Here is a 17,678-nt window from a genome sequence, read left to right on the forward strand (position 1 = left end):
CTCTGATTTTTAGAGTGTAACTGAGTGGGTTAAAACTCAAGGGACAAGCAAATTATGAATAGTAACATAAAATTTTCGACAACCTTTATAAAAAAATTTCATTATCTATGAATATACGAAGTTATGAATAAATGAATAAATAAATTATATTTATAACTTTTCACTTTTCATTTATGAATAAAAAATAGAAGTCATAATGTAAAAATGTGTAACGATATTTAATTGTAGTCATGATAAATAAATGATATTTATAACTTTCACTTTTGACATTGTAACATCCCAAAAATACAGTAATAACTATATAATAGAATTAATTACATTTCACAATAAATAGTGCAGTCTTACATTAATAACAACGCTCAAAAGCCGAACGGCGTTGACTACAGAGTTAAATTACAATTTAACAGAAATAAGAAGAGTCCGGATCGAACGGTTTTACAAAACCAATTACCGAACGATCAAAACGAAACAACTAACATCTAAAATTAACCGAACGACCTAAGGTTCGGCCTTAACTTCAACGTCCACCAGACTCTCCTCTTCAATTACATCTTCCAACAATGCGTCTCCTTCTGCTCACATCCACACGGATGATCATTGCAATTGACAAGACGGACGTACAAGGACAAAACAACACAATGAAAACACAGGGTAAGCTTATGTAATTTAATTCATACACCAACATATAAAATAAACATTCCATCACACAAAAGTAATTCCATAATTATATCAGTACGAAGCCTATCACTAGACTGACTGTCCGGACTGTATGAATCTGTGTAGCTACGACGTTCGTGCACCCGGATGATGTAGTAACTGGGATACCCTCGACAGCTGCCACCCGAGGTGAGCCCTATCAGTCCAAAGTACTCCTAAGGACTAGGACCTCCTGCCGTTCCCACACATGACCTACTCCCCTCTACTTGAGGACGAGCACTCACGGAACATCAGGATGAATCGCCTGCTAAGCTTTGTCCACATTCATACTTTACAAATTCCAACTTTCATCCAAGAGTCGTTCCCCCCTGGAACGCTCGTTCAAAATCCACAACCGTTTATTCATCTCATATACTGTTCATCATTTATAATCTTTCAATTTAATATCATTTCTGTCATCCATTTCAAGTGCATAAAATAACGAACGTTCAGCCCTCTTCATAACGAGGACGAACGTGAGGAATGAGACCGAGAAATCCCCCGTTCCAGAACAGAATAAAACCGACTGCAATAACACTGTATAAGACGAACGTCATTTACCACTTGAGTCAGTTGAATGAACTGACTCTCGTAAGTTCAGATCAATACTCAAAGAATAGTTTAAGTATAGAGGCTCTAGGCCGGATCCAATGGATATAGGCCCCTCAAGACGATTAAAGAACCATACTTAGAATAATTCAATTACATAAACCGACTGCCAGTCAATGACCGAACACGGTAAAAGGAATTTTACTGAATTTGGACGAACGTTATTTCAACAAGTTTGATGATTAAAGACGAGTACTAGCGTTCGGTATAAGACCGAGCGCCACTCATCACGAACGTTTTGGGTCGAGACCCATCACTGATTTAAACTCGTGATAGAAATAAATATAATACGAGATGGTGAAGATAGGGTGTAAGAATGAATAAGTATCCAGATATATGTTTACAAGATTCTCAATTTCTCACATAACACTCACGACTTCTACGCTTGGCGGAACGCTCAAACGTAACACCATTACAATAGGGCGTTCGTCCTCAACTAGAATTCTTTCCAAATGAAAGAATTCAATTTCAAAGAAGTTTACTTAAAAATCACTGAACGGTCAAGGACCGTTCAATGACAAACGTTCATTATCATAGGAAAATTATATTCAAAGTTTCATTTACATTAAACTCATTTCTCAGCATAAAATTTCATATTTTCAAATACTCATATCATAGCACATTTCATAATTCTCATACATCAGCTCATAATCATAACCATATACAAAAATCAACTATCACAAATTCATGCTTCATACAACTCACAGAACGTCCATACAGCACAATACAAACATACGAATTAAATTGAATAAGCTTCCCTTACCTCTTAAAGTGAACGGACGTACTCCAGACTAAAACTTAGCTCGTAGAAATGATATTTCTTCTACCCACAACGCTCAACCAAACCCTTTAAACTAATCAAATTACAGAAAACCAAGATTGGTTCAGATAAGGTGACCGCGTGCAACAAAAGCTTGGCTTTGCATGCTCAAATGAACGCTCGACGAAGAAGAGAAACTTACCAATTTCAGAATCTGGAACTGTTCGGTCCAGAATGAAGCTCACGATGCCGGAAATCCTTCTACGGTGCCTGAACGGTGATCGGAACAGAGAAGAGTGAGCTACAGTAGAGAGAAGGGGAATTTCTAGAGAGAAAGAGGAGGAAATGGAAAGTCAGAGTTGAGAAGGAGAAGTGCATGCAGAGGAGAGTGAACAGGGTTGTTCAGAAAAATCATTTTTTTGTCTACCCCACGTCCAACGGACGTGCACTCTCCTATGGACACCTGTCCTTCACTTACTGATTTTCGAATCTTCCAATCTTGACACCTGGCGTCAGTGTGTAGAGTTTTGGGTGTGTTTTAAATGAATCTGAACAGGGTTTTGGACGCATTAAATGAGATTAAACAGGTGGGGTTTGGGTTAAATTTCCGAGGTCTGACAGATATAATTTATATTGGACTAAAACTGTGATTTTTAGGGTGTAGCTCAGTGGGCTAAAACTCAATGGGCAAGCAAACTATGAATTGCAAAAGAAAATTTTCGACAACCTCAACTAATATGTTCCAAAATATATGCCCCAAGAAAATATTAATTGTATACAACAGAGATGAGCCAGCAAAGTAGATTGAATACCAGTATGAAGTCTAACACACAGTCAATAGCATCCAAAACATAGATACAAATCCAACAGAAAGTACAATACATAAATCCACAATAAACATTAAATAATAGATTTCACACAGTTCCAAATTACATCACTCATTTTGATATTTTTCTTCCTAAAGGTCTTCAATGGTAACTAATCCTTTGGTACTTCCGAAGTAGTAGAACAATCTCTTTTTCAATAATAAGTGATGTGGTGGAGGTTAACACATTTTTTTTATAATATTTTAATACTATATACATCTTATTTTTTCATCTAATGTAAATATTATAATAAATAAATAATGAATCAATATATATTATAATTTTTTTTTTGTCAAAAATATCTTTGTCCATAAGGTCGCATTGTCACCTGAATTATATTACTATAAGAAAAACCAAAAACAAAAAGATAGGTTAGACATCGTGAAAGGCAAGTTTTGGGTCATGGGTCGGCCCACGAAGCGTGGTACAGCTGTTGTGTAATCGCAACTGGTACAAATATGCATATATGAAATATTTTGGGATGTGAATTCGAATTGAAGTACATGGCCACGTTAGTCCCTTCTTCTTCCATTTTCCGACCAACATTGGTTCGGTGCACCAACGAGCGCCGGGCGCTGTTTAATCGCATTGCTCCTGTCTATGATAACGTGCGCCACTATTCTTTTCTTCCTTTCTTCTATTAGCTAATTTATAACTTACGCTGTTTCTCTGTATGTTTTTGAACAGCTGAATGACTTGCTGAGCCTTGGGCAACACCGGATTTGGAAGCGAATGGCGGTGTCGTGGACTGGGTATTCCTCTTTCTTCGTTTTTAGCCTCGGCAGTTTCTTCAAAATATTGTAACAATTGTATTTTCATTTCTTAATTGGGTGTTTGTATGAATTTGGACACAGTGCGAAATTGGGAGATCGTGTGTTGGATGTGTGCTGCGGAAGTGGGGATTTGTCATTTCTCTTGTCCGACAAAGTAGGCTGTGATGGCAAGGTGTTTGATTTTAGTTTCACATATTTCAGTTGCTTTCCTACGAATAGCAAGGGCTTTGGATTCCTGAGAGAGAGAGAGGGAGAGGAAAAACATTAAAAAAAAATTGATTTCTTTATAAAATCATAGACTAAGTTAAAATAAATATTTTGGAAAAGATATAGGGAAGACTGCATATACTTGCAGAGTTTATTTATTTTATATATATATATATATATATATATATATATATATATATATATATTTATTTTATACACACACTTCTAAATTAACAATTTTGGTCTCCAATTTTAAAAAAAAACTTACATTGTAAGTAAAAGTATATTTTAATCAATTATTCCTATTGTTATAGCATTTGAATTTTATAGTGAAATTAGGGTACATCAAATGTTTTGCGGTGCAGGTCATTGGTCTTGATTTCTCGAAGGATCAGTTATCGATTGCTTCATCCCGGCAACAATTGCTTTCAAAGAAGTGCTTCACGAATATTGAGTGAGCATGGGTAAATTTTGCAGTATGCAGACATTAATTATAACCTGGGGATTTTTTTAATATAATTTTAAATTCTTTCTATTTTTGAACCTTCAGAAGAACTTTTGGTGTAGAATAAAGATATTAGCAGTGTGTATAGTAGAGTTCTTATTATGTTTGTGTTGTATATTAGTATCATTGATGCTGTGGGAAGGTAGTAATGGTTTGTTGCATCGTAGGTGGCTTGAAGGTGATGCACTTGACTTGCCATTTATGGATGGTTGGTTTGATGCTATCACTATGGGCTATGGTCTTCGAAATGTGGTTGATAAACATAAGGCAATGCAGGAAATTTTCCGTGTCCTAAAAGCCGGTAGGTTTTGTATCTCTATCCATTAACGTGATAATTGATGTTTATATGAAATTTGATACATTTTATGGTTTATTTTGCTTTCCAGACTCTACAGTGTCTATACTGGACTTTAATAAAAGCAATGAGTCACTAACTTCTGCAATTACGGTATATCTCAGTCTCACTTGTTGCTTTATATAGGATCTAATAATAATCGGCACATCAATGCTCCTTCATTTTGGACTAGTATTTCTGATCTTTTCAGTAAATCGAAAGGTTTGGCTTTAGACTAAAAAGCAAGGTGAAAGAAAAATGCATTCATTCTTTTCAGCAATGCTTTTGACAGGATAGGACCGATGAAAATCATCTTTGGTACTGCTAAATTTAGGGAAAAAATTTCAATCCACTTGTCTAAACATATATTACCACATCTTATTCGTACAATTTTTTTTTTTAATTTGCTGTTGCCGTTTCATTTCGTGGTGCACTGAAGGTAACCCCACGTATTTACTTATGATAGGAATGGATGATTGACAATGTTGTTGTACCTGTTGCGTCTGGTTATGGTCTTTCAGAGGAATACATATACCTTAAAAGTTCAATAAGAGAATTTTTAACAGGTTTGTCTTCAAATGAATTTTTTTATCAGATCAGACTTTTTATAGGATTTTTACATTGTATGTCTCGCCCGTTTCTTCTTCTCAGTACTTGAGATATATTGAGAAACTTTCTTTGTAAAGGATATATTCTCAGTGGTTATAGAATGACATTAGTGTGGCTGTGACTTGGATTTTAATCGTATGGCTTGCCTTTGTTTCTGTGAATATTATAATGGTTGGGATCCATCATACTTATTTGGACTGAGCGAATTACTTAAAGCTTTAGATTCAATCCAGTCTAATCAGCTATCAGGTGGTAGAAATGAGAGAGGTCTGGCTATACTTTTCCTTAAAATTAGGCCTGGTATATTTCCTAAAATATAATATTTTTTATATTTTTAAGGCCTAACTTTTTCTAACAATGTGACTTCTTGAAAGCCTATCCAAAAGCCTATGTTATAGCAGGGCCTTTTTAAAGGTCAAAAACAAACTTTTAAATAGACTAATGGCGTAAGGCTTTGTGTATAGATATATATTTTCATAAGGTTATAATTCAATACAATAATAAAACTATTATATTATATTATTTGCATCTGCTTAAATAGGTTGGTTTATTAGTTCTAATCTAAGTGGATTTTCTAATGGCCTAAAGTCTTGACCTTTTCTTGCCAAATAAGCTTTCAAAAAGGTTCTGCCTAACTTACTTAATGTGCTTAAATGTGGACAAAGTTCATATGCCCCAATGAATTACCTGGCTTATTCCCATTCCTATAGTAATTGTTATAGCCTCAATATCAGATTCACTTAACTTGTTGGCCAACTGAAAAACCTCACTTAAGAATTAAAAGGCTGATTTCATGGTACAAGTGTAATGGAGGGAAGGATAGGTCACGAGTTAAAGTTTTCCTACGAACAAAAAAAGATAAACATATTAACATAAGGCATGATAGGATGCAATGCTGCCAAAATCCTCTAAGCTCAAGATTTTACGATATTCTCGTTAAATTTAGTTCACCTATCTTACTCTCAAAAGTGGGCCCAAGTTTGGAGCCTCCAAACTTTTGGAGACTTCTGCAAACAGCTTCAGTTTTATTGATCCTCACATTGAAATGGTTACTTAGGATTATGGATGCTTGTTTAGTAAACTGTCCTAAGCACAAGCATAAAAGTTTCTTTTGTTCTATTACACAACATGAGCACATCTGACTATATGTTATGCTATACTTGATACTATATTATATGCGGGTGAGTGGTGGGGTGCTTTAGTCATCAATTTTTGCACCTGTGTCCATTTAACATTGTAATCTTGCAAGTTTTCATTTTGTTGGGGTACGATTGTCATTCCTTGTTATGTAGTTTGTAATTGTGATGATTAGAGACATATAAATTATGTTGATAAGATTGATTGTCTAATTTAAGAATCTTCCTGTGATGCAGGAAAGGAATTGGAGAAACTTGCCTTGGAAGTAGGATTTTCTGATGCCAGACATTACGAGATTGGTGGAGGCATCATGGGGTGTCTGGTAGCTAAGCGTTAGATATGGGATTTATGTATTTTTTTTAACCCTTTTGTATTCAGGTTGTAAAAACATAATCCATAAATGCTTCAGTAAGATTTTCATATGATCTTTCTCAAATGGTACATCCCTCCATTAAATCCATTATCTCAAGTTTTGGGAGAAAATTGAGTTATTTGGGCTTGGGCCCTGGGCAAACTGCTGGGTCATAGAAAGTTCATTTTTTTAAAATCAGAAAGAATATCTTTTTTTTTTATCTTACATGATATGGAATTGATACTTATCTTAAAGGAATAATGCAATGCAAAACACTTTTTATATTCAAATTTAAAAGTACACTAAAGAGATATTAGATTGCTTATAGATAAAGAAAACTAAAGGACGAGGGACTTGAAAGCCTTTTTGTCACTTTTTAAACTCTTCATGTCCTGTTTATGATCATATCACAAAAGTAGTAGTATTTATGAGCTGTCACATAAATCAAATTAATCTATAATTCTTATAATATGGAACTGTACAATATGCATTGTTTGCTTCCCATAACCAAATTGGACATTTGGATTAAAATCTCTTCGTAAGTATGCATCCTAAATAGAAAAACATCTGATGCTTGGTGAGCAACCTTAAGCGTCATAGGTCTGAGGCAGACTAAGTTATTTGCCAATCACAAGCAATGCTGCAGACATGCAGTGTGTAGGGATTCTCTGCATTCTCGTGGTCACCTGGGATAGAAAGAGCTATGGGACATGGTAGCCACTGAATCAGCTGCATTAAGAGGATAAAATGGGTCCGCACTTGTGTCATGAAGTTCCATGGTACTCTCATCTAGGAAGGGTGGATTAGAAGGAGCAATTAGATTCTCCTCCTTCTTTGTTAGCATCTTTAATGTCTTTGACATGATTGGTCGTAACGAAGGGACCTCTTGGGTGCATAGAAGTCCTATGTGAACCACTCTTAAAATCTCATCCTTAACCTCGCTGTTGTTGTCTTCCTGTAACTCTATATTTGGATCAAATAATTGTTCAGCAGTCCCTGCCTGAAAATGCTTCCATGCCTGATATTGCCAGAATATTTTTGGGTAAACAGAAGAACAAAATTATTTCGTCAGTTATTTATTTTGTTAACCATAATCAACGTACAGAGGAGCAACAATTAGAAGAAACAACCAAAGAATCTGCTACTTACCACTGTAACTAAGCTGTCTGAATACTCCGATACTATGCTCCTGTTGTTCTGTCTACCAGTGACCATCTCTAGCAGCAACACTCCAAAACTATACACGTCTGCCTTTTCTGTTAACTGACCATGAGCTAGGTACTCAGGAGCCATATACCCCCTGCAGGGCCAAGAGTAAATGGTTATCAAAAAATAAAATATTGCTTCAGTTTTCTGCAACAGCACCTGGCTCTTTCCCTCGTACTATTATTTCTTCAAAACTAGGCAGTGATTTATGAAAAGATACTTACAAAGTTCCTGCAATAGCTGTACTTATGTGGCTCTTGTCCTCTTGAAAGGACCTGGCCAGACCAAAATCTGCAATTTTAGCACGAAACTTTGCATCCAATAGGATGTTGCTGGCTTTTATATCTCTGTGAATTATCTTTGTTTTAGAGTTCTCGTGCAGATAAACTAATCCTTCGGCTGTCCCGATGATAATTTCAAATCTCTTTTCCCAGTTTAATTCTTTGCCCTTGTTTTTATCTGTCATGTATAACTTGACAAATATTAAATTCAGTTCCGTAATTACCAAAAATTTATAATCACTTTGTGATCAAAATGAGGTGAATAGGTGAAAAGGGTAGTCAAGCCTACTGCATGAGTTCCGTAATTACCAAAAATGAAGCGATCAAGACTTTTATTGGGCAGGAATTCATAAACAAGCAGGCTTTCAGGTCCTGAACAACTGCATCCTAACAGTCTGACCAGATTCTTGTGTTCCACACTACTAATTATGTTGACTTCGTTGTAGAAATCTGCTGCCCTATGTCTGTTGTTGAAATATAACCTCTTGATAGCAATCTCTCTTCCATCAGCTAGAACTCCCTGCAATAGCAAATTGTAAGAATGCGTTGATTTGTACAATGATGGATAGATATTTGTCTTCAGAGAAGAGAAGTACTTTATAAACTGTTCCAAATCCTCCTTGCCCTAACTTGTTATTTTCATGAAAAGATTCAGTAGCTTTGTCCAATGTAGAGTACTTGAAGTTCAAGCTTTTGTTCTGAAGAGATTTTGCTAACTTTTCTGCATCATTTGAACCTGGAAACCAGAATGATCATTGGAATCGCTTAATATCCTTCAATAGTTGAGTGGTATCACGTGATGTTTCATCAATTTGTTTATAGACAAGGTGAATAATCTCTTCATAGATAAAATAATTCATAAGCAAAATTTATCTTTGAGAGCAGAAGGCCTATCTTATAAACACGCAGCTGAAACAACCAATATCTGGTAGTCTAAGTGACAAGGTACTAAATTGTTCCTAAGCAAGGCTCAAGGTTTGAAATTTTTGAATAAAGAAAATAATCACTGAGAAAACCTTAGCTCAGCTCGAACTGGTTTGGCTCAAAAGGGCTATTTAATCAAACCAAAAAATTACAGTTAGACATTATCGGTTGGGGAATGGAAATGATTATAAAATTTGGGTTTCTCATTCTCAGGCTAATAAATGTACTTAACAAATAAGACAATTACCTCTTCGTTTCTTCTGAATGTATCTTTGTTTCCATATATAAACTCCAATAGCTACTCCAACCACCGAAACAATCACCGAACTAACTACTGCAACCACTATTACTACCACGTTACCTGCACAAATAATCAAAATGAACTATACTCAAGATTCACCATTACTCTCTAAAATTTTTTCAATGCAGGATCCTGCATCCAAGCACAGATTGTTCGTCAATTATGAATTGTGAAGAAATCAACAATTTATTTACCTCTTGAACTCCCATTTTCCTGTTCCTTGTTAAGAAAATCTGTGTCTGAGTACCTCATGAAGCAGCCGGTGTGGAGTGCTCGCCCTTCTGACCAGGGCAAGCATCCCTGTAAGGAAAAATATGCATTCTCAAGACATGCTTTGCAAGACCTTTGGTCCAAAGTCCTCCAACAATCCGCCAGAACATAAACAGATTGGTTAGTTGTTCCTGCGACAGCAACATTCCCTCTAGCATATCCTTTGTTGTTGGGTGCATCTTGAACTGCTCTTAAAACTGCTTGCTTTGCCGCTGCTTGAAAACTTGAATTCTTCTTGGTCGTGTTCCCACATACAGCTTTGTCTCCTGGTCCTGTATACTCATTAAAGAAACTATAATTCCCAGCCCTCATGAAGCACCCATCAAGGAAAATGCGACCAGAATTATAAGGGTAACACTGAGGAAGAACAGTACGTGCCTCAGCATAGCACAATACACAGTCAAGCAATGAAAGATCCCCATAACACTGGGCCAGGCCATAGTTAGTATCAGGTCCTGTCCCTACAACTGCTGTGCCAAAGCCAGTTTTCCGCATCTCATCACTGATCTTCTCCATAGTTGCAACAAAATTGGGAACAAATATAGTAGAATTATGCTCTCGTACATTGCCACATGTTACTAGGACCGTCTTGGCCCTTGGTTCTGCTATAACAGTCTTTGATAGCAGTAGTAACTTCATCACAACAAGGTAGCATAAAGAGATGAGAGAGACTACTTTCTTCATTTTTAGGACGATCCAATCAAAATAGATTTCTCTGGTGAGCTATTCACTACAAACTGTGGAAAAAAAGGGGAGGGTTTAGAATATCTGTGTAGCTATGTCTGATAAAAAAAAAGTCATTCCATGTTCGAACTTTACAACTTCTTTTAGTGAATCAGAAAAAAACATAAAGTTTGTCTAACAGGCGCAACAGATTGTTAATGCTTAAGCTAAAATGTTCACAACATGTTTCAACAACTATATCACAATTTCACACATAATCTGAGGTTGAATTCCAAAAACTTATCTGTTCCTGAGAAGAAAGGCAAGTTGAAGACCCAGAGGGACTTTGGAAGAAAAAAATCGTGAAGTAACCGAAGAGGGCAGAATCTCAAGTTCGTACTTCCCTTTTCTGTGCATCCTCGAATTCTCAAAGAATGAAAGAAAGTACTGCTACTTTGGCAGCAATCATCATTAGAAAGGTAGATTTTGGTTCTGTTTCCATGTTTATCACAGAGATGTAAAAAAAACTAAAGTTTTAAACTTGCCCTCACTTACATGACGTATGAATGATGCTGATGTATATGGACCAACAGTTTGAAAAATGAGGAGCAGAATAGAAGCCACTCCACCCCAAGACCCCACTTTGAATTAATAGTAATAATTTATTAACAATCGTTTTTTAATCAACTTTTTAAAAATGCAGCTAAATAAAATAAAATAAAATTGTTAAGACAGTTGGTGGAGGTGGTCTGAAACACAGACAGAGTATGAGATTGAAGGTGACGAAAATAGGAAAAGAATATGACAAAACTTATGACAGCTGTTTATGTTTTTTAAGACGTTTGCTTAGCAATTTTTTTTTTCAAATTTATAGATTTGAAGGAGAAATTCATTAATGAATCACATAAAATTGATTTTCAAATAAATGATTAGAAAAAAAAAGTGAGAAGAGAATATAAAGATAATCTTATCTAACTTTCTCCACAATAATATATATATATATATATATATATATATATATATATATATATATATATATATATATATATATATATATATATATCAATTTAAAACTGATACCTTTAACTTTCTCCATAATTATATCTTAAACTCAACCAATATGATTATAATAAATTAGGAAACACTAAATTATGTTTGTTCAATTAGATCTTGATATCCTAATTTAACTTATGAAAAAAAATGTATTAAAAACAGTTAGATAGATTTTGAGTACTAAAATAACGAGTAGACAATTATTTATTTAATTGCTTATGATTTTATTATCATTAAAAAAATATCAATTGGTTATATATATGAAAAAAATTATCAAATTTCTTGTAGGTTTTACTAAGAATCGAAAAAAAAGAACGAACATTTATCTCTGTATGGACTTCCTTTCTATGTTATCTGTTTATAAAAATAAAAACTTCTATTTTTTGCTCGGTTACTAGAAAATAAGAAAAATATGAAGAAAAAAAGATAAATACAATAAAAATATACTTATTTATTAAAAATAACTTAAATAAATATAATTTTATTATTATTTTAAAAAGAAACGGATTAACACTAAAGAAAAAAAAAGTGGGTATTTATTGGAACGAAAACTTCCCCCACAACAAAACCTAACCCATTTATTACGGACCCCACACGTGTCAACAACCATTCATATCAGCCCACACGAACCAAACCAGTGATCAACAACACAGTCTGAAGAAAACCAAAAAAACAAGAATGAACCAAAAATAACTCTCGTTGTTCATGTCGCTTAGTTTGTTATACAAGAACTCGAAGCAAGTGCTGTTAAACATAAAAATACGAAAGGTTGGAACAGAATTTCAGAGGAAATTGTTACTTACCTATGATTCGGTCGGTCTGCATAGAAGAAGAAGCACTGGAAAATGGGAAGTGAAATTGAAGTTGGTGGTGTGAGAGAATGGGAGGATTTAACGAAGAGACAGGTCAACGAAAGTTGAGACAAAAAGTGAGAAATGTAAGTTTGAAAATTGGAAGTCTTTTGGTATGCAGAGAGAGAAAATTGAATCAGTGGAAATAAAACAGAGTATGACAACGATACGAGTAGTCTATGCAAGAAAACCAATAGTGTAATCAAATGTAGCTGCGTGGTAACATCGTACCTTTGAATCGTTCTACATTTTTGGAAGTCGTCAATATACACTGAACTTACCATCTTGCCCTGCAATTTAATCTATTTTTTATGTTCAGTTTCTTCATTTAAAAAACATATTTCTACGTTTTTGAAACTATTTTTTAGTTTAGAAACAAATGTTGATGTAACACAAATGTCTGATTCTAATCCTATATAATATTATATGAACAATCTCATTTCTACCAACTCTTGTGGAAGAAAATATAGAAAATTGTCTGAAATTATTGTAGTAGAGTAAGTGATATGAACCATAACTTTTAATCTGAAAAAAAAAAAAAAAACTTAACGTGTAGGGTTTTGGAATTAATAGTGAGGAGAAACTTCCATGCATTTCACTGTATTTGCTCACAGAAGCACTTAATTTCTTGGTCATTAAAAGGACAAAGGAAGTCAACTATAGAACTAGTGATAGATGTTAAGTGTTTAAAATAAATTGAAAGTTTCACGTTATGAAAATAAGTAATATAATTAATATATAAGTAGAATACCTTATAAGTTTGTTGAAAGTGATATTATAATCTTTTATATAAACTTGTTTATGAATTATTAGTGTCAAATTTTTCGTTCTCAATCATCTAAAAATAGTCAAATACAAACAATAACAATGACTCTAATTCTTTATTTGGAAAAGAAGGCATCTTTTATGTTTACCCAACCCCAATGTTCACTTCTCAATGGATTTTTGGATTTTAATAACGTGGAATTTTTTAAATTATTTAATAGAATTTTTAATTCTTATATTTATATTTATAATTATCTAATGTTTCCTTTTCTATTTATTAAATTAACATTAATATCATTTCTTCCATTTTGTTCCTAGAAATAAATCATAAGCATGTAAAAAGAGTAATTATATTATCAAACTTTGTTTTTATTATTATTATTATTATTTAAACAACCTCAACATAGATCTACCAGAAAAATCATATTGAATGTTTTTAAAAACATAAAGAATATGTTGAATAACAAATAAATAAATATATATGAAATCATATTACAATTATAAACACAAAATTGCTATTAATTCATATTAAAGATGAGGATATATATATATATATATATATATATATATATATATATATATATATATATATATATATATATATATATATATATATATATATATATATATATATATATATATATATATATAGAAAGAGCTCTAGACGTATGTTATTTTGGGCTTTTAACGTCTAATCTCTATCTAACGTCTATATGGGTGATGTTAATGAGACGTCAGACCCAATAAGTCAGACGTCTATATAGACGTCCGATACATACAGATCAGACGTTTATATAGACGTTTAACACTATAGATCAGACGTCTAAAACATTGTCGTATTTGATTGGATCTTTTTCCGCTTGAGGCCTCCCGGGTTGCTCCTAGCTTATGGTGATTCGAGTTTACAACAAAATATTTTAGTTGAACAGAATGTATTGTACGTTTTTTTTTTGTATTAAATGGTTTTAAAAACGTAATGGAGAGAATTGGAGGAGTGCAAAACACAAGAAATCGCTGCCCAAGAACACCGCCCAAGGACACAAGCAAAACTGCACCAAACCCAACGAAAACGCATTTTAATCGGTTCAAATAAAAGATAATGCATCAAAGAGTGATGTAATCAGAGTAAAATTAATTTAAAACGGTGCAAAAGTGAGAAAACGAACTTGAAAAGCGTAACCCTTATAGAACGCGAGGAAGATGATGAACATTAAGTGCGCGTAACTGCTGCCTCGCGTTCGCGGTGTTTCAATGCAGCCATATAGAAGTCGTTTTCGCCCACATCAGACGTTTATATGGCTTTAGAAGCCGGATTGGCAGGATCTGACGTCTAAATGGAGTTAAAAGATGACATTTTAGATTTCAAAAATGAGTATATAGAAGTCGGTTCCCCCCACATCGAACGTTTATATGGCTGTAGAAGTCGGATTGGCGGGATCTGACGTCTAAATGGAGTTAAAAAGTAACTTTTTAGATTTAAAAAATGAGTATATAAAAGTCTGTTTTCCCCATATCGGACGTCTATATGGCTGTAGAAGTCGGATTGGCGGAATCTGACATCTAAATGGAGTTAAAAAGTGACTTTTTGGATTTAAAAAATGAGTATATAGAAGTCGGTTCCCCCCACATCGGACGTCTATATGGCTGTAGAAGTCGGATTGGCGGGACCTGACGTCTAAATGGAGTTAAAAAGTAACTTTTTAGATTTCAAAAATGAGTATATAAAAGTCGGTTTCCCCCACATCGGACATTTATATGGCTGTAGAAGTCGGATTGGCGGAATTTGACGTCTAAATGGAGTTAAAAATTGACTTTTTAGATTTAAAAAATGAGTATATAGAAGTCGATTCCCCCCATATCGGACGTCTATATGGCTGTAGAAGTCAGATTTGCGGGATCTGACGTCTAAATGGAGTTAAAAAATGACTTTTTAGACTTCAAAAATGAGTATATAGAAGTATGTTCCCCTCACATCAGACATCTATATGGCTTTAGAAGTCGGATTGGCGGGATCTGACGTCTAAATGGAGTCAAAAAATGACTTTTTAGATTTCAAAAATGAGTATATAGAAGTTTGTTCCCCCATATCAGATGTCTATATGGCTTTAGACGTTTGTTCCCTCCAGAACAGACGTTTATATGGTTGTTTTATTTACGAAAAATGCCACTAGTCATTTTTTACGTTGGATATTCGAGAGTCGGACATCTAAAAGGTGATGTTAAAGGCCTTTTCTGCACTAGTGAAAACAACATAAAAATTTATTTGATGAGTATTTATGAATGTAAAAACAAAAACTAATCATCAAAGGGAAGATGTATTGACTAATTATATGAATGGGAGTCAAACTAACTTTGTAAATTTCTAACAAACGTGAAATTCCCCTATCAATTAAATAAAATAAGTTTAAACTAATAATGTTTTTATTTATATTGATTTGAAATTTATTCATTTCAAAATAATTTAATTAAATTAAAATTAACTTGGGTGTACATATACTCATATTTAGAAAAGGTTTAATAATTTCGGACGTCCTTATTTACGCAGAATCATCTCAAATAGGTTCTCGTATTTTAATTGATCTTAATTAGGTCCCTTTTTATGAAAAATTGACTCAATTTGGACCTTGTCATTAAGTGGGTTGGACGGTGTTAAAAAAATTTGTGTCGTGGTTTGATGACTGAGCAATTTTTAATTACGTGGCAGAGTTTGGTTGCCTTAGGTGAATTTTTTTTATTTACAGTTTTGAATAAGTTAAATTTAATAAAAAAACATAGTGTTTTATTTAGGAAAAGGTTATTAAAACTTAGGGATTTGTTGAGTGCGTGCGAAATTAGGAAAATTTGGGGAAAATAGGGTTTTTCGTGGCTTGGTTGTTGTGGTTGGAAATTAGGGGAAAATAGGAAACGTGGTGAGAAATTAGTTGTGAATGAAGGTTCGTTTTAGAAATTTGGTGTGATCTATCGATGTTTTTTCGGTGGAATCGACAACTTGTTGGTAGTGAATCATGTGGAAGGCAGTTGCGAAGGTGTTCGAGGTGAATCACGTGTTGAGGTTAGTAAATGGGCTTTTCATTTAATTGTTCGTTGATTTTGTCCTTTTATGGTTGTCCGATAATGTTGCATGGTCATTCTTGTTTCATTGTTGATTGCAATGTGGTTCTCCATTTTTAAAGTGTTGTTGGATTCTCTTTTTCAGTGGGTTGTGGTTTAAATTTTTATTAATTTTGGTTGTCGTCGTTATGTTATTATTTTATATGTTAAATATAAGTTTTTTACGTTATGGAGGAACATTTTGAAGTTGTATTCCACCGCAGTGAAAAGTTCATAAATGAGAGGAAATTTAAGTATGAGGGGGAGAGTACAACTTTATCGTTTGACCCAGCCATGTGGAGCTACTTTCTTGTAGTCAGTGTAGTAAAAGGATTGGGATATGATGAGTTTAAGTTGTGGTTCTGTGTTAGATAATAGATTGGAATCTTTGTTGCATGACATAGGAGCCATGCACGTGATTAACTTAGCTAGGCTTAATGGTGAGATTTATCTATTTGTTGTTAGGTTTACATGTCAGCACCTCTTTACAATTTAGTAAAAGTATATTACTTTTTTATTTTTAAATGTATTACAAAATATATTTATAGTTTTATTCAAAGCATATTTATCATATCAAAATAATAATATAAGTTAATTAAATCTTTAAGATATATCAAATTATTTATTCAATTACTATTTTATCATTTAATAAATTAGACAGTTATGACAATAAGCCTTTGTTCACTTAGGGGAGAGGAACTAGGGGAGAGGGAGTGGATGGATTTGAAGGGATTTGAGGGTGAATTAATTGTTGTTTATTTGAGTGGATTTGGAGGTAAATGAGAGTGGATTTGGAAGTAAAGTCTACGAGAATTAGTTTAGAATTTGATTGATGTGACAGATACAAAAAATTTGTTTAATTGGTAGAAATTAAAGATTATCAAAATGCCCCTATCTATTAAGGTAATATAAAATAATATTTGTTAATGTTATATTTAATAAGTGAAGGTGATTATTGTGCTGCATGATGCATGATGCATGATGCGATGTGTTTCTAAAATGGACACGCAAGCACGCACGTTGCACGTGATCATTTTTAGTGCTCCCTCCCTTCCTTCAAACATAACACCAACAACGTGTTCTTTCTTCCACACTACTATCATCGCTACCTCCTTTCTCACTCATTCTTAACCGACAAACTCATCCTTTTCCTTTTCTTGGAATATTATTTTCTCCTCTCTTTTTTTGTAAAGGAAACCAAAAAAGGCTCAATTTTTGTCATTCCTTTCCTTTACCCTTTCGACCACACGCACACGCTCTACATTCTCTCGCACCTAAATTCATCCAATGTCTCATTCTAATCCAACCTTTTGAAACTCAATTTGGGATCTCCTTGGTGGGTCTCAATTATTGAAATCCAAATGCACAGTTACAACCGCCTGGGCGGAGCAGCACGTTTGCCATCGTCGTCGCCGCGATTCTGGAA

At 34.0% G+C, this 17,678-nt stretch overlaps 2 protein-coding genes across 3 annotated transcripts; one reads left to right on the forward strand and one right to left on the reverse strand.

Moving 5' to 3' along the window:
* The first annotated feature begins 3,295 nt into the window (after window positions 1–3,295).
* Window positions 3,296–6,906, forward strand: LOC108335286 (2-phytyl-1,4-beta-naphthoquinone methyltransferase, chloroplastic). 2 transcript variants are annotated; one of them, XM_052869252.1, is made up of 8 exons: window positions 3,296–3,539; window positions 3,619–3,683; window positions 3,786–3,858; window positions 4,277–4,365; window positions 4,584–4,717; window positions 4,803–4,864; window positions 5,217–5,316; window positions 6,733–6,906. In XM_052869252.1, exons 1-8 carry the CDS (start codon window positions 3,435–3,437, stop codon window positions 6,831–6,833), a joined length of 729 nt encoding a protein of 242 aa, XP_052725212.1. In that variant the 5' UTR covers window positions 3,296–3,434; the 3' UTR covers window positions 6,834–6,906. The 2 variants fall into 2 exon arrangements, with proteins under 2 accessions (XP_052725212.1, XP_017426755.1); XM_017571266.2 differs by having other exon boundaries at window positions 3,298–3,539; window positions 3,786–3,876.
* A 375-nt stretch (window positions 6,907–7,281) lies between these two features.
* On the reverse strand, window positions 7,282–11,002 carry LOC108335979 (cysteine-rich receptor-like protein kinase 2). The gene is made up of 7 exons (XM_017572231.2): window positions 9,755–11,002; window positions 9,507–9,620; window positions 8,932–9,071; window positions 8,645–8,855; window positions 8,279–8,513; window positions 7,998–8,148; window positions 7,282–7,866 (listed from the first exon to the last, which is right to left on the reverse strand). Exons 1-7 carry the CDS (start codon window positions 10,512–10,514, stop codon window positions 7,531–7,533), a joined length of 1,947 nt encoding a protein of 648 aa, XP_017427720.1. The 5' UTR covers window positions 10,515–11,002; the 3' UTR covers window positions 7,282–7,530.
* Between the last annotated feature and the right edge of the window lie 6,676 nt (window positions 11,003–17,678).

This window comes from Vigna angularis, chromosome 10, assembly GCF_016808095.1.
Source record: "Vigna angularis cultivar LongXiaoDou No.4 chromosome 10, ASM1680809v1, whole genome shotgun sequence".
NCBI classification, from domain to species: Eukaryota; Viridiplantae; Streptophyta; class Magnoliopsida; order Fabales; family Fabaceae; genus Vigna; species Vigna angularis.